This window comes from Callithrix jacchus, chromosome 5, assembly GCF_049354715.1.
Source record: "Callithrix jacchus isolate 240 chromosome 5, calJac240_pri, whole genome shotgun sequence".
Lineage (NCBI taxonomy): Eukaryota > Metazoa > Chordata > Mammalia > Primates > Cebidae > Callithrix > Callithrix jacchus.
Genome location: NC_133506.1, coordinates 32,669,022 through 32,690,125, shown reverse-complemented (window position 1 = coordinate 32,690,125; position 21,104 = coordinate 32,669,022). Strand labels below are relative to the sequence as shown.

Genomic DNA, 21,104 nt, shown 5'->3' with positions numbered 1-21,104 from the left:
CCCTTTATACTTCCACCCTTGGGCCCTACTACCCCTTTTCCACACCACTGTCCACCAGCCCCACACCCAGCCCATCTCCCAGGCCTGCACAGGTTTGATGATAGGTAGGAAGCGCCCCTGCTCTCATCCCATGCGCTACTGGCGCTCTTTCCTCACCAGTCTGAGCGGCTGAGGTCCCAGCATGCCTTAAGTAGAAACACTAGGAGCCACAAGAGCAACAGGGAGCCACCATCACCCCTTCCTCTCAGAGTGGGATAAGAAACTAAAAGCAGAGGGTGCCAAAGGCATATGGCTGTGAGAGCCAGGCGGGTATCAGAGGAACACAGCTGGCAGGTGGACCAGCACCAGTGTCCCGCTCGTGGACACCTGTGGGGACAGACAGGGCTGACAAACTGGAGCTTGCAGGCCCCGTCCAAAGGGATGGAGCTGACTGCTGCCGTCCAGGAATCAGGCCTGCCATCGACAGCTCTAATTTTCTCTTTCAAGAGAATCCAGAATCCAAAACCAAGATTTTTATATAAAATCTGTCTTCAAATGTTGGTGACTTACTCAATTTGTAAAAAAAACCTACAGATCACAAGTTTGCAACCTCTGGGAAGGAGAAGCCTCCTTCCCATCTTAGAGGCATCCCTATAACTGCCCACATCATCCTCTCACCTGTAGGATCCCATTCAGAACCAGCATAGTGTTCCAGAATCTTCTTTCCCCTTTCCCCAATCAAAATGCCAATTTCTTCACTGTAGTAAGATCCAACTAGGTTGGAAAGCAATCTGATTAAAATAAAACAACTTCCAGCCCCCCAATTCAACAAATACTATGATTACTATATTTCAAAAGTTAACTAAATGTATCATGCTTCAATTAATATTAGGTTGGTGCAAAAGTAATTGCGGTTTTTGCCATTCTAGAACTAGAGGCAATGAGCCAAGGCACATAACTGTCGGTCAATCAGGAAAGACACCAAGCACTAAGATGCACCAGCATCAACTCCTTTACTCCTATGAGGTAGGTAGTTATCCCCTCACTTCCCCCAGAAGCACCAAAGGAGCTTTACAGAAGTCAAACTACTTGCCCGAGGACCCACACTCTAGTAAGTGGCAACACTAGGTTTGTCTGGCACCGAAGTCTATGCAGTCAACCACGCTACGCAATATTACTTCTCCACGTGCTATTATATCACCTCATGTAATGGTCGCCCTAGGGCACAACTTCAAAGGGGGCATTCTTGAGATGGTTGTGGCTTTCTAGCCTAAAGTAACTCAAGTGGTCAGTGCTCTGGTTTGAATTTGCGTCCCTTGAAAATTCACGTTGCATTGAAATCCCCATGCATCAGTATTTTTTTTTTTTTTTTTGAGACAGAGTCTGGCTCTGTCACCCAGGCTGGAGTGCAATAGTGCAATCTTGGCTCACTGCAACCTCTGCCTCCCAGGTTCAAACGATTCTCCTGCCTCAGCCTCCCAAGTAGCTGGGATTACAGGCACACACCACCATGCCCAGCTGATTCCTGTATTTTTGGTAGAGACGGGGTTTCACTATGTTGGCCAGGCTGGTCTCAAACTCCTGACCTCAAGTGATCCACCCATCTCAGCCTCTGTAAGTGCTGGGATTACAGATGTGAGCCACCACACCTGGCCCCAAGAGCCTTGAGCAGAGGTCCTCGCTGCTACAACAAGTGGGGCCTTCAGATACCAACAAGGCTCCTCTGCAGACAGCTCGTGCTCACTGCTGGAGACAAAGAAAGGAAGCTGGCCTTTCCAGGCAGTTTTCAGTTCTGTTAGGAAAGGGGCAAGAAGGACCAATGCATAAAGGCCTGGAGAAATACGCTGGCATCAACAGCATTTCCAAATCAGTTGTCATGTTACATACTCAAGGACCCCACCATCCAAAGTACTAGAATAAGCTCTCAATTGGGCCTTTGTTCCTATTATCATCTGCTTTATTCCAGAACAATCATACATTTCAACTTTTCAGATGCAACGTCTGGGTAGTTAGGAATATTCACAGCATCTCGCACAGTGCCAAAGAGAGAGACTATCAGAGCTCACCAGGTATCTGCTCTGTGTTGGGGAAACTGAAAAACAACAAGCAAAAGTAAACTACAATCTTGACTTTTTCCTTTTTAAACAGTGTTTTTTTTTTCCATTTTTCTTTTCATACTGTGAATTGTTCTTGACTCCTTTTCTTGACATTCAGTTTTCAGAATTTCCATCCTTCGTTTGGAGCTAATGTGCTGTTCTGAGAAAAAATGGAGACAAACACAAAATTATTGACGGTTTCAGTTGACTGTTACAGTTCCTAACTGGTGACAACAGGGAGACCAAGGTACTCTCCCAAGATAAGATCCCATTTATAAGGGAATAATCATTTACTGATTCTATTTATGCCCCATCTCACTTTCCAAAAGAATGTAAGACAACTAGTTCATAATTAAGCTGATGACGACTTAAATACAAACAGCAAAACAAACTCGATAAGAACTAAGACAGTGGTACGGAGATGAGCTAATTCCAGGCACACCTCTCACAGTGCAAGGCCAAAAACAGAGTGTAAATTTCAACTAGATGAACAGAGAGGAAAGTTTAAAAAATGCTTGTCCTCAATCTCCCAGACTCCAGCTCTGCCAACCAACCCGTGGTCCTTCTGTAGCTTGGAAGATGACATCCTGACCATTCATTACACAAACCTGCACATTCTTGCTGTGTGGCCGTGATCTTGCCAAGTCACACTCAGCCTCTAACCTAACACAGAAACATTCTTAAAAATGGGACTCGGCTCACAGAAAATGTTGAAGGGAATAAAAACCTATCTCCTGTATTCTTCTTTTCCCCTCTGCTGCCTTTCCCTAGGCTCTAAGGAGAGATGGGAACCACAATGAATGAAAAGGACAATCTAGACACACTGTGCAGCTGAGGAGGTGACTGCTGTGAGTAACCGATTCCGGTAGGCTCCAGCAGGCAGAGGCAGGGCTGCCGACACACACACACCATCCTTCAGTGGCAGCTCTTCCCAGGGGTGAGGACTAAGGTGATGATGACAGAGTCTTGCAGAATGGCAGGCTCCAAACCCATCTATAAAGCAGTTCCAAGAGACATGCACAGGAATGGGATTAGGCTTGAGGGCTGGGTTGTGCATCCCTAATTCCTTGCCAATATTCAGAGGTTCCTAGGTACATTAAAATGTGTACATTCAGAAATGTTCATGCAGAAAGGATAGCACAAGTATGAAGTAAGAACAGCTAAAGGGTAGTGGCCCACAACCCTCGACTATAGCTAGGAACCTATGTCCCATATGTCTGCTCAAATCAATGTCTGCCCTCAGATCAAGAGCACTTTGCTAACAGGGGTTTCCTTTCAAACACTAGGAAGTGCCAAATGTCCAAATGATCAAGGGATTTTCCTCTCCTTCAAGCAGTGATCTGGGGATAGCAGAGCAGAAACAGACTTTAAAAATCAAGAGGCCGAGCAAGGTTGCTCATGCCTATAATCCCAGCACTTTTGGAGGCCAAAGCAGGAGAACTGCTTGGGCCCAGGAGTTTGAGACCAGCTTGGGCAACATAGTAAGACCCCATCTCTCACTCTCTCTCTCTCTCTCTCTCTCTCTTTTCTCATCTACTTACAGAAGACCCCATCTCTATTAAAAACATTTGTTTTTAATTGAGAAAAAAAACTGAGTTATTTAAAGAATTAGAGAACTCAACATTTAGCAGAAAGGATGAATTCTGAAAGTACATCTCAGACAGAATGACTATAATTTATGATAAAACCAAATGGGCATAGCCAGGGAATGGGGGTGGGAGAAGGGACTGACTCTAAAGGGGGCACAGAGGAACTCTTTGGAGTGTGGCAATACCAATATCTTGATTGAGGTGGTGGTTACATGACTACATAGGTTTTTCAGGATTCACAGAATTGTACACTAAAAAGCGTACATTTTTCTGCAGATAAATTATACCTCAATTAAACCTGAAAAAAAGCCAAACCAAAACAAATGGAGTTCCCTTCTGTGTTGGGGACTAGGTGACCCGGCTTATGCTCACATATCCCTGGAAAGGCTCTAAATCCTACACTTTTGTTGATCTCTACTATTTTCAGAGGATTAGAAATTAGATGGCTTTGTGGCTTTGGCAGGGAAAGCCATTTCCAAGGTAAAGGATAAAAGAGAACATGACTTGAAAATTCAAATACCTCCCTCCCTTTGTTGGTCTAGGGCAGGGGTCAGCAAACTGTGTCACTCAGGCCAAATCCAGCCCATCACCTGTCTTGGAGAATAAAGTTTTATTGGAACACAGCCACACCCATTTGTTTATACAGTCTATGGCTGCTTTCACATGACAGTGACGGAGTAGTTGGTGCCAAGAGACCATATGGCCAGTAAAGCCTAAAATACTATCTGGCTCTTTACAGGAAACTTTTGCCAGTTCCTGGTCTAGAGGAGCAGATCAATGAAGCATTTTGACACTCCCTCTCCTTCCCTCCACTTCCCTCCCATCCTAGGACTGGTATGCAGAAGGAGCATGAGTGAGATTTCACTTCACATTTTAGTTTCATGGGGAACAGCTCTTTTAACATACCCTGAGCGCTAGGAAGCTTGATTCTGATGCTGGCTTTGATTTGTGGCCATCAGTCCCTCGTAATTTACAGTCTCCCCAAACCACACTATTTGGCTCAACTAGAGACTGGTGTTACAGAAAAGTCTAGAAACAGTGACAAGGTGTGCCAGGATTTGCCATGGGACCATCATTTAATGAATTTTGGATCTGTCTTATCCTCATCTCAGCTCTCCTGGAAACAGAGAGAGAGGACTGTCTATAAATAAGTACACCATGGGATATAGGGAGAATAAAGTCTTATACAGTCAAAGCCAGGCCAAAGCTACTCACTGCAAAGTTATCCCATCAGCTGGGCTAACTCAGGAAGCTTTTGCCCTGGTCCAGTCACAACCTTATCTAGCAAGTTGCGAAACAGCTTCCGAATTCAGCTGCGGCTTAGGGAGGGGTGGGAGGAGCAAGTGGGCTGAAAACGAGAAAGATAACTGACATGCATGAGGCAGGTAAGAAAGGGAAGGGACCCTGCTTCTGGGATGAGTCCACCCTTCATCTTTACCGTAGTGTCCTATATTTTGCCAATCTACTGCTCTGCTCTGCAGCGATCCTGCCAAAGGAAAGAGGGTTTGAGAATCAAGAAAGGACAGTGAGGAGGAATCAGCTGAGGAAAGAAATGACCAACACCCAACCAGAGCTTCCATTAGGACTCACAAGGAGGGCCACAGAAGAGTGGGCTTTAATCTTTTGAACGGGATACGTGAGTAGAGGAGAGGAAGGAGTTACTGATCCTTCTGGGATTCTGATAAAAGCCATGGTCTCTCTCCCCAGAAAATGCGTACAACTTTAGCAGATTCCAAACTAGGATCTCCTGCTAAGAAGGATGTAAACCAAACGGTTTCTACCCAATTCTCATCTTGCTTTTGTTCTTGTTTTTCATTTTTATACATATTTTTTAGAGATGAGGTCTCACTATCTTGCCCAGGCTGGTCTCGAACTCCTGAGCTCAAGCGATCCTCCCGCCTCAGCCTCCCAAAGTGCTGAGATTACAGGCATAGGCCACCATGCCCAGCAGATTTTATTCTTCTTAAGTGGGCAACTTCTAGAAAAGAGAGAACTTAGCAGAGCACAATCTTTTGGCTCCCTGGGAGCCCAGGCACCAAAGGGAACAGTGTTCTGTTTTGTAAAAACAACGAAGTCCCGGATCTTTCCCAGGTACAATGCACAGCCACCAGGAAAAGGCTACTGCAGGGTGGAACAATGAATCAGCTACCACTTCTGGTGCTAAGGGAAGCTCTGGCGGGCCCTGGATTCCTACAGGAAAGCCAAGGAACGTTCCTGTGCCGAGTCTCCACAGTGAAGTGCTTAGAAAGCTCTTCTAAGTGGAGACTTGGGCGGAGATAAGACATCTTCTCCCACCCACTGATGGTCTCCGTGAAAAAGCCTCTCTCTGATCCTAGCAACCTAACTGGCAGCCACATTGAGGGTACACTATAGAGTTACATTCTTCCAGCAAACGTCCTGGATAGAAGAAAGCAGCACATCTGAAAATGATTTCTTCCAAAGGTGAAAGCAATTCTGACCTTTTCTTATTGGCCTTTGCGTGCCTGAAATCACTCAGGTTCTAATAAAGTCAAATCAATGAGAAACACCTTTGTGACATTTAAATTTGCCTCCAATTCTGTTTCGAAAAGTCAAGCTGCCAGCAAGCTGCCCTCACGTCAAGGTCTGACCATCTGTGTGACTCTAAAGTTGTCTAGGTCCCAGGCAGGTGGCACAGGCTACTGAGGAGATACTCCTTGCTGGGAGCCTCGGCAAAACCTGCTGCAGCTTCTGTGGGGAAGAACACAGACCCCATGCTTTGGGGACAAGCTCCTGAGCTGTGAGGGGTTACAGAGGAGCAGCTCTTGGGGACGTGTTGAGGGTAGCAGGTGCAGGGCAGGGCAGGATTCTCTGTGGCAGCAGAGAATTTTTGCACAGCTAACGAATTAATCTTCTGCCACATCTACTAATGCATTTTCATCTTCATAAAGCAATTCTTTTCCTCTCTCACTCTATTGTACTGGGTCATAAATTACTATGGTTTTAATATATTCAAAGCTGATCACTAAGGCTCTTGTCTGACTTCAGAGTGCTCATGGCTTCTGTATTGGGCTAAGTTAAGGTGTCAGACTTGCCCCTAAGTACACAAACCATTTTGCCACCTACCCTTTAAAGAACTAGGCTGGCAGAGTGGAGTATTTCTAACCCTTCTCTAGATCCCTGGCCCATGTCCAGCCTTACCTCTTAACTGCCTGGTGGGCCAGCATTCGATTGCCAGCCAGAAACGTCACACTACCCAAGATGGCCAGGTACTTCAAGGTCTGGAACATATTGAGCTGAGTCCAGTAGACATACATGAGCCCCAGCATAGCTGCAAGAAGAGGTGCCATGACATCCAATTAAGCGAAACACTATGATTCGCTGCGGTTGAGGAGAGTTAGGGGCAGCAACTGCTGGATCATGAAAAGGTCTGTAATCTTAGGCCAGCTGTTTCATTCCTTTGCTCTGATGCTAAAATGTGGCTAACTCAATATACTTGCCTCTCACCTGTGGCCACCAAGAAATCCAGGGGTGGCCAGGCACAGTGGCTCACGCCTGTAACCCCAGCATTTTGGGAGGCTGAGGTAGGAGAACTGCTTGAGCGAAGGAGTTTAAGACCATCCTAGGCAACACAGCGAGACCTCCTGTCTACTAAAATTTTAAAAATTAGTCAGGTGTAATGGCCCATGTCTGTAGTCCTAGCTATTTATGAGGCTGAGGTGGGAAGATCACTGTAGCCCAGGAGGTCAAGGATGCAGTGAGCTTGACCATGCCACTGTACTTCAGCCTGGGTGACAGAGTGATACCTTGTCTCAAAAAAAAAAAAAAAAACCGCACACACAAGAAAACCCAGGGGTAACAAGTGAACTTCAGTGACATGTGCTATGTTCCTGCTTACGTCTATTTCTCTGCTTTTGTTTAAAACTTGTCATATTAAAGTTAGGATTTATTTCATTTTTCAAATTCTTAACAAAACACATAGGATATAAATAGGCCAGGCACGGGGGCTCACACCTGTAATCCCAACACTTTGTGAGGCCAAGGTGGGTGGATCACCTGAGGTCAGAAGTTCGAGACCAGCCTGGCCAACATGGTGAAATCCCGTCTCTATTAAAAATACAAAATTAGCCAGGATTGGTACGCACGCCTATAATCCCAGCTACTCAGAAGGCTGAGGTGGGAAAATTGCTTGACCCTGGGAGACAGAGGCAGAAGAGTGAGTGAGAACTTACAGTGAGCCAAGATGGTGCCACTGCACTCCAGTCTAGGCAAGACAGAGCAAGACTCCGTCTCAAAAAAAAAAAAAAAAAAACACAGGACATAAATGAATAATTTTCTTTTTCATGAAAAAAAAAAAAAAAAAAAAAAAAAAACTGTAAGGATAATTTGCCACTGTGATCAGAAAGGGAGCAAGAAGGACCCAGGAAGAAGGCTGAGTGAAAAAAGGGCTCAGAGCTGGGAACAGAGAGCCCTGGGGTCTGGTCCAGGCTCTGCCCTCACCAGCCACTTAACTTCTCTGAGCCCAAATTCTCGCACCTTGTCAAAAGGGATCATAATTCCTGCCCCAGTCAGCCTCATCAGGGTTATGATGAGAATCGAATGAGAAAATGTGCACAAAAAGCACTCTGGCAGGAAAAGCTATGGCTCTCATCAAATCTATATTCAGGTTTTGTTCTCAGTCTGACCCCAGAGGGCTATCATTCAAATCCAGTAACTGAGCTAGAGAGAAAGGTCATCCTGTCAGTTTTGCCCAGACGGATGATGGATAAACTACAGTAGGGCTCTTAACCATTTTGAGGTCACAGACCACTGTGCCGTAATAATCTGATCAAAGTCACAACTCTCTTTCCCTAGAAAAACACAGACATTTGCCTAGAATTTCAAGGGATTCATCTATGCACCCCTACAGAATCTGTTTACTATGGGCGCACAGAGAGTGACTCCTGAAAGAGACAAAGAATTTTTCAAATATTAAGGTCAGGCCAGGCATGGTAGCTCACACCTATAATCCTAGCATTCTGGGAGGGCAAAGGTGGGAAGACTGCTTGAGCCTAGGAGTTCAAGACCAGGTCTGGCAATACAGAAAGACCCCGTCTCTACAAAAAATACAAATATTAGCCGAGTATGGTGGCACATGCCTGGAGTCCCAACTACTCTGGAGGCTGAGGTGGGAGAATCACCTGAGCCTGGAAGATTGAGGTTGCAGTGAGCCATGATTTCATCACTGCACTCCAACCTGGGTGACAGGGCAAGACCCTGTCTCACAAAAAAAACAAAACAAACAAAAAACAAGAAATATTAAAGTCGAAGTGAAATGCAAGGTACCCCTGATCCAACAGCATCAAAACCCTCCAACATCAAAACCCTCAGAAATGTTTAAGTGATTTGTGTGTGTTTAGGCTGTTGAGGTCCTAAATTCTCCAGAGAACAACGCAGGACAGCATGTCTGAGTGTAGAAAAGACTGTTTTCTACTACTTCACAGACAGAGCTGCCAGCAAATGTGAAGACTGATATGGTGGGGAACGATAACCTTTGGAAACTGCATTAATGCTCTTCATCCAGGAAGATGGCTCAGTGTAAAGATACGGTAAGTGAGTAATCTCTGGAAAAGAACAGGGTTATTAACTCAGGGTAAATGGTCTGCCAACAGTAGAGCAGTACAACGGAAGCCCAGTATAATGACAGCTGTTTTAAGTGAGGGACCAAACAGGTTTATCATCATATTAACTGTCCTGAAAGGCCAGGAGGAAGAGGGAAATGTTATGCTATTAAGTCATTATAGTTAATAGGTTGTGGGTCTACTTAACTGGGCTTTAGTGTGGGCAAGCTAAATGTCAGAGGAGGTTAAATGGAATTAGCAGCCTGCGGCACTTACCGGCATGTCCCAGGTGAAATATAATCGTGCTAGGAGCGAAAGTAAAGTTGGAGACATTGGCACCAATCCGGATCCACTGAATGATGGGGAGAAATAAATTAAAAAGGCATTAGAACTTCAAAGGGAGGCAACACATGCCACGCCAATGCTAATCCAATTAAGAGCCTCAGGGCTTAAACGTCCTGCATCCTAGAAGGACAGGAAATTCTTCCAAGTAACAACCACCTTCTTATAAGCCCTGGGGAAAACCTATTCCCTTTTTCTTTAGAAAGGCATGCACCCAGCACCTGCTCTCAAACGGGCTCGTGTAACTCAAACCTGAACATCATTTTTAATGATGACAAATACAGGTGAGACCATGAAGCTGAAAGGTCAGAAACTGCATTTATAAGGTAACTGACACCCCCACTAAGTTCTCGAAGAATTGGTGAGATAAACCTGCTGGCAGATGGCAGCATTCATGCTCTTGCTGCGGGTTCCATGTCTTGAAATTCTCATCACTCGAATATAAGAGCAGGTGCCCATACCCTAGGTCTGGTTTCTGAAAACCTGCAGCAAGGCCACTAGATTTAGATTAAACGGTTATTCTTTTATTAAAACCAACAAAATTAGGAACACAGGCAACTTTCTGAAAGATCTAATAGTTTTTTCTCAAAATTCTCTGAGCTTTGATATGCATTCACAATTGTTTATAATTTTAAAAAAGAAACAGAGAAAAACACAATTGGCTAAAAAAAAATTTCAAATGGTACCGAAAAGGAGAAAAGGTAAAAGTTGCTTTTTCTACATTCTCCAGAATGTCCTCTCCTCAGAGATGACCAACAATAACACATATCGCCTTTTAAAACTTTAAAATTTTGTTCTGAGACAGGGTCTTACTCTGTCACCCAGGTTAGAGTGCAGGGCTCACTGCAGCCTCGATTTCCCAGGCTCAAGAGATCTTCCCCCCTCAGCCCCTCAAGCAGCCGGGACTAGAAGCGCATGTCACTACTAATTTTCTAATTTTAATAGAGATAGGGTCTGGTTATGTTGCCCAGGCTGATCTCAAACACCTGAGCTCAAGCAATCCTCCCGCCTCGGCCTCACAAAGTGGTGGGATTAGGCATGAGCCACCGCACCCAGCCACCTTTGAAAACTTTAGAGGATCTACTAAACACACTACCCTACCCCTTGCCTTTTTCACTCAGTAACACGTCTTGGCAATCTTGTCCTATCAGTATATACATCTACCCATTCTTTGAAAAGCTGTGTATTATTCTATCGTATGAACTTTAGGTTGTTTCCGGTTTTCTGCCCCAAGCAGTGCTGAAATGCACAGCCTCTGTGCTGTTTTTTTTTAATAATTATCAGCATCGGGCCTCGCTCTGTTCACACTAGATCTCATCTGAACCCTCCTACGGCATCACAGTCCATCCACTTTTGTTACTCTTAGTGTCTGTTAGGTACCTTCTCAGGCCCACTTGTTAATGGGGCAGTTTATTTGGCTGCTCCTTCACAGTGGGAACTTTCGGTCATTCTAAAACGTCTTGACCATCAGTTCAGGTCACAGCTGCTGGACCCCTCTGGAGCTTTGCTGAGGCCAGTCAACAGAGCCTCCTTTGGAAGGGCTGCATCTGCGGGGTCTGGCACCAGACACACGCTGCCCATGCTAATTACAGCCACTCACCAGAGCAAAGAGCAAGAGCAACGGCGAGAGAATCAGGGCAGTGAATGTATTGGACACCACGGTGGGGGGCCTCTTCTCAGGCTCACGGAACAGGTGCTGCAGAAAGACACACCAAAAAGACTTCAGAATGTGCCCTTCGCAGCCGGGGCAGCCATGTATACCAGAGACCAAAGCATCAACATCAGTTGTAAAGAGGATATGCCACCCAGAGGCTAAAACCTCTTGGCAGCAAGTGGCCGCGAGAACCTTTTGCCTCTTCTCAGTCCTGGCTTCTGATGCCAGAGATCTCCTTCCACAGACACTGCATCAGCCCCAGCTCACTGCTTAGCCAAAAACCCTTTATTTCCCTAAAGACTCACTGTCATTTAGAGGCCAAAGAATGCAATCCATCAAGTGGCATTTGGCTAGTGCCAAAGAGGGTGCCCAGGTATACGGATAGTTTGAGTGAAAGGACTAAGGCAGGACTCTGGACTCACAACATTTCTGGGTTCCTGTGGTGGCTCTGGCATATGTTGCTGCCCCACTTAATTGGCTAATGGTGACAATGCCATCCCGTTTTAAAAGGTAACAGAGCCGCACTATACATCTTTCCAACCATAAATCATCCCTCTCTTCCTTAGCCATGGCTCTAAAGAAGCCCTAAACAAACTTCCCGCTCTGATTTTTTTTTTTAAAGAGACAGGACCTCACTCTGTCACCCAGGCTGAAAGGCAGTGACACCATCATAGTCTGCTGTAACCTTAAATTCCTGGGCTCAAAAGATCCTCCTTCCTCAGCCTCCTGAGTAGTTGGGACTACAGGTGTGCACCACCACACCCAGTTTAATTTTTAAATTCTTTGTAGAAAAGGAGTCTCGCTAGGTCTTGAACTCTTGGCTTCAAGTGATCCTCCCTCCTTGGCCTTGCAAAGTGGGATTACAGGTGTGAGTCACCGTGCTTGGCCCAACTGTGATTTCCAGAGTTAAACCAGAAGGCTGGACAAGCATGCTGATTGATATTTCTTGGTTTTCTTTCTTTCTCCTGAGCAAGTCTACATGAATTCTCTTTGCGAAGCTCACCTAGATAGTGTGGCCTAGCAGAAGCAGCAATGGTGTGGGCGTCCAGAGACCTCTGTTGAGGCCCAAACTGGTATGTATGGCTGTGCGACCAGGTGGCAAGTTGCTTTCACTCTTTACCTCAGTTTCCAGCTGTAAAATTGAGGGTGGGGAGGGCCATGACCACCCTGCTAGGTTTGTAAAGATACTCTAAAGACCAAATGAAATAGGGCATTTGATTATGTCTTGTAAGCTGTAACTCATTATGCAAACAGAACTTTTTAAAAAAGGTTTTTCCTCCACTATATCACCTCATGCTTGTCTTTTCTGCTTGCCAATGCCCAGCCTCCCCAGCTCCATGAGGAGGCAGCCCCACATGAGCCTCCTGTTCCTAAATTTTCACCTCTGCTCTTCTTTGCTGCCACTGCCATTAAAGGATTTCTAACACTGTAGCAGCTGCTGCCACCTACTTCACCCTACAAATCAGCCAGCACTCTTCATCATCACAATTACACCTACCAGTGAGCTGCATTTTACATTCTTAAATAAAGCTGTATCAACATGAAGAGGAGTTTTAAAAACAATCCCACTACTCTACCCTTTGGGCACTTGTTTTTTTTTTAAAGGGAATGACAGCAGGTAGTCTAGTTTTTGACACTTCAACATTAATTCATACGTAGGTTTCCAAGTATGATCATTTCTCAAGATTGCAAAATTGTCCACTGAGTGGATCCACCTCAGCTTCCTTAACCAGTACCTAAAGTGTTCAACAATTATTGTGTTTATTTTGTAAAGGGCTTTAGCAACATTTTTCAAAACCTTTCTTTACTCGTCTGTCAACAACTTTGATTCTCACAACAGTCCTGTGTGCAGGGCAGGACCAGGCTTGCTTATCCAAGGACTTGCCTGAGGAAGTAGAGACAGCCCTGTTCTCCCAGGTGAGTTTTCCCACCTGTCACCCCATCAGCCCTGATTTATGCAGCAGCAGGGAGAATAAACGCTAAAACCACCTGCACTCATGGCTAAAAGCTGTGGTCTGAGGACTGAACCTACTGGATGTCAGAAAAACCAGACTCAGGTTCCGATTTCATCTCCAACTCTCTGCTTTCTGGGGGTTAGTCACTGGACTCTTTAAACCTGTTTGCTCAGTTCAAGGACAGGGCTGGCATTTACCCTGCCTAATCCACAGAGTGTGAGGATCAAACTATAAAATATCATGAAAACAAGCTAAAGGAAGCAGAGCCACAGTCCAGGGCTTTGCTGCCCTCTCTTCTACCCCGTGTTTAGTGGATAAGCCTTTTGGGATATACCTGAATTTCCTGTTTTGGAGTGAAAAGGTTCTGGGACAAGACAGTCGAGGGAGCTTCTTCCTCAGGGAACTTGATGACCACATCAGCCTAGAAAAATAAGGACAGTCTTTAAAGGCACAGGGGCAGAGAAGTGGGTGAAACTCAATAGATAATATTCTCTGACTCATGTCTAAGACCATAACTGAAAAAAACTCCAGGAAGTCCAATCACCTCTGATACATTAGGTGACAAATTGAGGCAGTAAAAATTTCAAGAACAAAACAAGTATTTGTTGAAAATGCATTTTAGAGCAAGACTTCTAATTTTCTACTGGTTTAGTAGCCCCATAGATCTGCTTAATACAAAAATCCCAACTGGTACATAGGCTGTTAAAGTCGCAATCAGAAACTGCTTGGTGTCCCTGGAAGTGCAATTTAGTCATATTTTTAAAACGAGAGAAAAAAATGAGTACACACTCTCATACAAAAACAGCCCGAAGTCCAGAAGAAAAGTCTCGAATACCACAAGTGAGTCAATCACCATTCAAAGCCTGCGATTTGGCCTCTGCTACGCTTCCAAGCTCATCACCTCCTGCTTTTGACAGGATTCAGGTGCTCTGGCTCCCACTGCATTGTAAGCACCTTGAGCTTTTCTGCAGGCTGTTCCTCAGCAATCACCCACAGCCCCAGATCTGATAAACCCTTGCCATTCTTCAACCCCCTGTTCTAATGCCCTGTCATGCAAGACGTTTACTCTCATCACACCAATCCAAAGTGGGGCATGAAGGGAGGCATTATGTAAATGACAACATGCTACACACATGTTGGTTATTAGTTAATTAACACTTTGCACATCGTACAATTCACTTTTCTACATCATCCTGAATTGTTACCAGAATTCAGATCTCATCGCTCCCATGAGCTATGCCATCCCTCTAAGGCCAGGGCCTTAACTTTCACATCTATGTAACCCCCGTAGTGCCTCGCTATTGTATGAAAGCCACCTTCCTGTATAACGTTTATAGAAATTCACAGATACTAGCACTCACAGGTTTATACTTCCTTCATTTACCTAAAATTTTTAAGCACCTACCATGCTGCCAAGCCACGTGCATGACCCCAGGACTATCTGTGGAGCCTGCACACACTGCCTCACCTCCCAAGCTTATTTATCGCACTTAGGAGGTACAGGCAAGGCGAAGGTGAAGAGCCCCATGCCCCTGAAAAGGAGCCACCAGTGCCTGGGGCACAGCCACTCTCACCTGGGGGTGCATTCAGGCACATACCACATTCCAGAGGATTGGGTTCTTCAAAGTGGCATCTCCAATGATTAAGTAGAGAGTGTAGGTGCCAGAGGCAGAATCAAATTCAATCTTTCTTTCAGAAGTATCCAGTTCAAACTTGTACACATTCTTGTTGTCTGGCTCAGCAACAAACACCACTTCCTGGCCAGTCTTCTGGTTATGGAGTCGGACAAAGGTCTAGATGGAAGAATAATACAACCTTTCATCTGATAACTTCAACCCCGGCCCCCCTGGGCCCAACACCAAATCCACCAGGCAGCAGACAATTAGCTCTCTGTCACAGCGAGAGCTCTGGGATCTGCCAGACCTGCCCAAGACAGTAGGAGGAGTAGCCATGCCGCCCTAGTTCCTAGCTCACAGGTAACTTTTTGCTGGTACAAGGAAGGAAATTTAACTTATTGATCCAGCCAATTCTCTTCTAGTTGGAGGTTGAATGCCCAGTTTGTGGATGATTTAAGCCCTTTGCTATTGCTGCAGTTTCTTTTTCCTGCCAGCCTTTTGGTCACTTTGCTGCCCAATTAACTGCTTCACCAGAGGGTGAAAAGAAGGGAAATGAGGTGGAACTGCAAGAGGCCCATTTTCAATTTCCCAGTGCCTCTAGCTAAAGATTCAGTAGAGGAGCCTTGGGTATTGATAGCAAGGCAGAGTTCTAATCAAGCAGAGCAGCCAGTGTCATGGAGACAGCCTCGGCTTGGAAGACAGACAGATTTGCTTCCACTACTTATTAGCCGAGCAAGTTACTTAACTTCCTTATGCTTTGATTTCTTCAACTTGAAGGCAGAAAAATTAACTTTCAGATGTGGCGTATCTGTGTGAAGATTTGCAATACAGTATACAGAGCATTAGTGCAGGGCATGGTATTTACTGGCTAGTCAACAAACAGTAGTTAATAGCAGTAGAATAGTACTGAGTCTAATCACTGTATCCCCCAAATGGCACAAGAAACTAAGGTGTCTGTACATTAGAACTGGAGCAAAACTTTATATCCACCCAGAGCTTTTCTTTTCTTTTTTTTTTTGAGACAGAGTTTCACTCTTGTTGCCCAGGCTGGAGTGAAATGACACAATCTTGGTTCACTGCAACCTCCACCTCCCAGGTTCAAGCAATTCTCCTGCCTTAGCCTCTCAAGTAGCTGGCATTACAGGCATGTGCCACCATGCCAGGCTAATTTTGTATTTTTAGTAGAGACAGGGTTTCTCTGTATTGGTCAGGCTGGTCTTAATCTCCTGACCTCAGGTGATCTGCCCCTTAGCCTCCCAAAGTGCTGGGATTATAGGCATGAGCCACTGCACTTGACTCAGGTGTTTCAAAATAAAGAATTCGACAAGGCAGGTAGGTTTACAGATCCAATTTATAGATCATAAAGCACAAGCATTAAATGAGTTGGCATGGTGACAGAGCCAGCACTGCATCTACAGAAAACATACATCTCATTTGTTACTCTATACCTGAACAACAAAGTATAATCACCAAAGCATTTAGGGAAAGGGGCCCAGAGATATGAAGCACCGCAGCTATAGCAATTACTCTTGGCCAGGAATGGAATCAGGGAGTCCAGATGCCAGATCTCCTTCCTATCAGAGTCAAGTGCAGGCAGCTGCCATGTTCATTCCCAAAATGCCATCTCCACCTGGAAGGTCTCTAAGCCATGATTCTAAAATAGAATCTTGGAGGAGACAAGTATTCAGCTGAAGTTATATTTCCTTACTAACTCTCCCTGTTCTAACCCTAATCCTACTAATTTAGTCTTCTAATTTCTTCTCTTGGTACTCTTCCTTCCCTTAAGCTATTAGGTTGGCAAATGTCATTCCGGGAAGAAGCTGGGGAATGCTAAGAGACAGAAGTACTCAAAGGTCAGTTATCCTTGGCTAAGGGACCTAACCAAGCTGTCTGGAGTTTGGGAGTAGGGAGGAGAGAGGAGCAGGGGACTCCTGGGACCGTAGCCCTAGAGGAGCATACTCCTGGCGCACAAGTGCAACAACAGTTGCAGCTGCAGGAAATAGAAAGCAAGAAGGTACCCCAAGGAAATCCACTTGCCTCTGAGGTCTGCCCTGAAGCTGCCTCAAGGCAACTAGCCTGCTGGTTCTTGCTAAAGCATTGGTATAGGGTACCTTTTACCAAACTAGGTCCCACATTCTTGTCTTTCAGCATTCAATGTATTTATGTGAATCTTCCTTCACATAACACTAAAGGCAGGTTATTCTCAATCAAGGGGGGTGACAGGCAGTGTGGGAGTCGGGGTGTCTGAGTGGACATGGGCCATATGAGGTTCTCTCTTCCTTCCTCCCTTCCTCCCTGTACAAATAAGTGAGGTCTCACCATATTGCCCAGGCTGGTCTCCAACTCCTGGGCTCAAGTGATCCTTCCACCTCAGCCTCCAAAGTGTTGAGATTACAGGTGTGAGCCACCACGCCCGGCCAGTATATTCCTTTTAATCAGAAAGAAATAGCCTCAGGTGGGGCATGGTGGCTCATGCCTATAATCCCAGCACTTTGGGAGGATGAGGCAGGCAGATTGCCTGAGGTCAGGAGATGGAGACCAGCCTGGCCAACATGGTGAAACCCTGTCTCTACTAAAAATACAAAAATTATCTGGGCGTGGAAATGCACGCCTGTAGTCCCAGCTACTCAGGAGGCTGAGGCAGGAGAATCCCTTGAACCCAGGAGGCAGAGATTGCAATGGGCTGAGATAGTGCCACTGCACTCCAGCCTGGGTGACAGAGACTCCATCTCAAAGAAAAAAAAAAAAAAAAAAAAGAAAAAGCCTTAATTCAGTGTGACTCTGCCTTAAGTACCTCTTTTCAGTACCAGCTAATTTTTAAAAAAGAAATGTGTATTCCAGGTGAAGAATTACAATCGATAGAAGGATGAGAGTGTCACGTGAGAGAACCTGATGCACTGTCAGGGTTCAGTCAAGATCTGAAAGCAGGAATCTGAAATTCTCTCTAGTCCTTATTACAGACCACATTGTAAACTCTAGTGAGCATTCATATTTCATTCAGGTTAAGAAAACTGTCTGGGCATCTTCCTGACCTGATGAGGAGTGAGTTCAGCACCAGTGTTCACATCTACCAGTTGGAAGAACAAGGCGAAGTTCTGGTGGCTGTCTGCGATGAATGTGCCCTTGGCTTTGGCTGGGTAGGTCACCCTGAAAGAAACATTATACAGTCAATCTTCAGAGAGGATCAGTATATCTCTGAGAACAGGCAAAAAATACATACTTCACTTCATTCCCTAATCCTCCCTCTCTCACAGTAACACTTCCGTTGTGGAAAGACAGATGTGGAGAACTGGCTGCAGCCTGGAGGCAAACTGGACAGATAAAGCCTGCACTGAGAAAAGTGCAGAATAAACTTTCAGCAGCCTCTGGGGAAATGCTGTGTGCAGACACATGTACCTCTGGGCTTTCACTCCAAGGACCTAAGACTCTCAACTCCACCAAGTCAGGCACCAGTGGAGCTCATGTGTAGCCTCTGCAGGCATGCAGGAGAGTCGAGCTGGCAGAACCGCAAGGAGAAATAATCACAAGATTGATACCAGCAGCACACATAAGCAGAGTCGAGACAGGGGGTAGGAGATACAAAAGAAAGAAGGGTACTTCCAGCTTTTTCTTTTTTTAATGTCTTATTTTTCTCCTGGACGCTGTTTCAATTTATGTTTCTGTGCTGAAACTGGGCTTCATTTTGGGAAAAGTCATTTTCCCACAAGGCAGACTTGATGAAGAAAACTTCTCACAGCTATCTCCTGGAATTTTAGGGTAAGATGGCCAGGGGATAAACCAGTCAAATGTTCATAGAGCTCAAACGTGGCTTTATTTTATACTCACATTTTTTACTTACTGGTAAGACCAACTCTTCATCTGTGCAGAGAATTAAATGGCAAAGCGCTTGCACAGACATTAATTTAGTGGATTCTCAAACAGTGCTCTTATCTCCAATATCACTACAAAAATAGCCAAGCCAGACACAAAGGCCAACTCTACATGATTTAAATGGAGCAGCTGCTTGGCTTCCAGCCTCTGGCTAACATCCCATCTTCAAAAAGACTTGAGGGTTCACCCTACTGTCTTCTGGCCTCTACAGCTATCCTAGTTGAGTAAAGTTGGGGTCTGGACTATACCCAGATATCTAGATTCTTCCTGCACCAATAAGGATCTGAGGGAGGGCTGACGAGCAGGCTTCTTACAGCATTCTGGCCCAACTCCAATCAACTGTTAGTGTCTACTTAGAAGATTATGTTTAAAAAGATTCTAAGACTGTGTCTGAGTTCGGCGGGAGGAAATGGTATGACTTACTAGTAATGCCTCCATGGACTTGGGAAGGGAATGACAGCCCTAGTGCTGGGTATCTGCCATCTCAATTTTAAGCACCTATGAGGCTTCCAACTAATTTCAGACCCACGATGGACCAGAAAGAGTTGCCATCAGGTCACTAAAAGCAAACTCAGGACTGTGATGATGAGATTGCCCCAGAATATAAATTCATACCTTGCTTCCTTCACTGAGAAGGTCTTGTTGTTTTAAAAATTGTCATCTGAACTAAATAATGTGCTAGTGACATAGCTGACTGACTCAGACTAACATCCTGAGGTAAGCACCTTATCTCATCGTGGACTGGGAATGAACAGTTTGTACATGGACTAAACACTGTACAGACAACTTCCAAATCCACTTAGATGCCTCACAGAATCCCTGGTGCAGGACCTACACCAGAGAACTACAGCCTCTTTAATTTGGGGTGCAAGCGGGATGGCTGCTGACAAGAACTGATGCCTGGAGGGGCTCAGTGCCTAGGCATACTCCTCTCAGCTCTTGAGCTTCAGCTCCCGGAGGGCTCAGGTGGCATATCACCTACCGGGTAGTTTTGGGTGCAATGCTCTGATCTTTATCCACTGTGGAAAGATCAACATTTGTGATGCCAACTTCAGTGGAGATCTTGACTCTGAGCTAGAGGAAAATAGAGAAGACAGTTGCCAGGTCAACTGGTGGGTGTACAGGAATTCACATGCAGATATCAAGTTTTCTCTTCTTTAAGGTGAGTAAAGGCATGAAAAAATCCTAGGACAAGAGTCGTCAAGGATGACAGTAACACTGACCCAGCCCAGTTATATTGCCAACCTTTCCCATTCTGAGGCCTGTCTTTTTCTGGCTTTGGATGGATGGTATGCATTAAAAAAAAATAGAAGAAGAAAAAGGAAAAGAAAAAAAGTAAATCTTTTCATGTGTCCTTTAAAATAAATAAGGTACCTTTCATTCAAATCAGTAAGAATTCAGTTCTAATGAGAGCTAGGATTTACTGAGTGCTTACCACGTGAAAGGCACGGGCTTTGTAAAGACTATCTCATTTAATCCTCATAATTATGTAAAGTACTACTTTTCAGATAAGAAAATAAAAGATGAGAGAGATGAAGCTGCTTGCTCAAGGAAGTAATCAGGCCAGTTTCGAGCTCAGGCACTCTGACTCAGAATCCATGCACTTCACCTCCTTGTTAGCCAGCCAGTGTAGTTACCTGTACTGTTCTCCAAGTACTTCTTATTCTCCTTCTAGGCATGTGGTAGAATTCTACTTCCCCCGCCCCCATGGAGTCAGGTGTGGCCACGACTTGCTTTGGCCAGTGAAATGTGGGAAGAAGTGAAGTGCTTCACTTCCAGGTGGAAGCTTTAAGAATCAGTGCATGAGGCCAGGTGCGATGGCTCCCACCTGTAATTCCAACATTTTGGGAGGCGAAGGCTGGCAGATCATGAGGCCAGGAGTTCAAGACCAGCCTGGCCAACATAGTGAAACCCCATCTCTACTAAAAATACAAAAATTAACTGGGCGTGGTGGCACATGCCTGTAATCCCAGCTACTCAGGAGGTTGAGGCAGGAGAATTGCTTGAACCAGGACCCGGGAGGCAGAGGTTGCAGTGAGCCGAGATCGTGCCACTGTACGCTCCAGATCGAGACTCTGTCTCCAAAAAAAAAAAAAAAATCCGTCTGTAAGTCTCTCCTCTCTTTTCCTCTAGAGGCTTGCTCCTTCAGCCAGGGGTTCTGGAGCAATGATGAGCAAAAAATAAACCTTTGCTGTTTTAAGCCACTGAGATTAGGAGTGTTATAAGCACAAACCAATCCATGTTGACTCTTACAGTGTTTGAATTTTATATGTCCCTTATAAACATCTTCACTAAGAGGGGCTAATGCCAGTAAATAAGAAATTTTAAAATTAGATTAAAATCAATGTAAATATCCAAAAGAGACAGAAAACATGTTAAATTTCTGAATTAAAATCCGAGTTTGAATGTGCAAATTATGCAAACCCAAGGCGCTTTTATGTGCAA

At 45.0% G+C, this 21,104-nt stretch overlaps 1 protein-coding gene across 3 annotated transcripts in view; it reads right to left on the bottom strand.

The window, feature by feature from the left end:
• Positions 1–1,914: 1,914 nt before the first annotated feature.
• The window catches only part of RPN2 (ribophorin II), a 62,753-nt gene continuing 43,563 nt past the window's right edge, over positions 1,915–21,104 (bottom strand). The window contains exons 10-18 of one of the 3 annotated variants that reach the window (XM_008995892.4): positions 19,642–19,733; positions 17,822–17,936; positions 14,772–14,966; positions 13,508–13,594; positions 11,165–11,260; positions 9,499–9,574; positions 6,824–6,953; positions 5,103–5,150; positions 1,915–2,235 (exon numbers count right to left, since the gene is read on the bottom strand). In XM_008995892.4, coding sequence (XP_008994140.1) covers positions 2,223–2,235; positions 5,103–5,150; positions 6,824–6,953; positions 9,499–9,574; positions 11,165–11,260; positions 13,508–13,594; positions 14,772–14,966; positions 17,822–17,936; positions 19,642–19,733 — 852 coding nt within the window. In that variant the 3' untranslated portion in view covers positions 1,915–2,222. The remainder of the gene's footprint in view (positions 2,236–5,102; positions 5,151–6,823; positions 6,954–9,498; positions 9,575–11,164; positions 11,261–13,507; positions 13,595–14,771; positions 14,967–17,821; positions 17,937–19,641; positions 19,734–21,104) is intronic. The other 2 variants (XM_002747537.5, XM_054255325.2) reach the window with 2 other exon arrangements.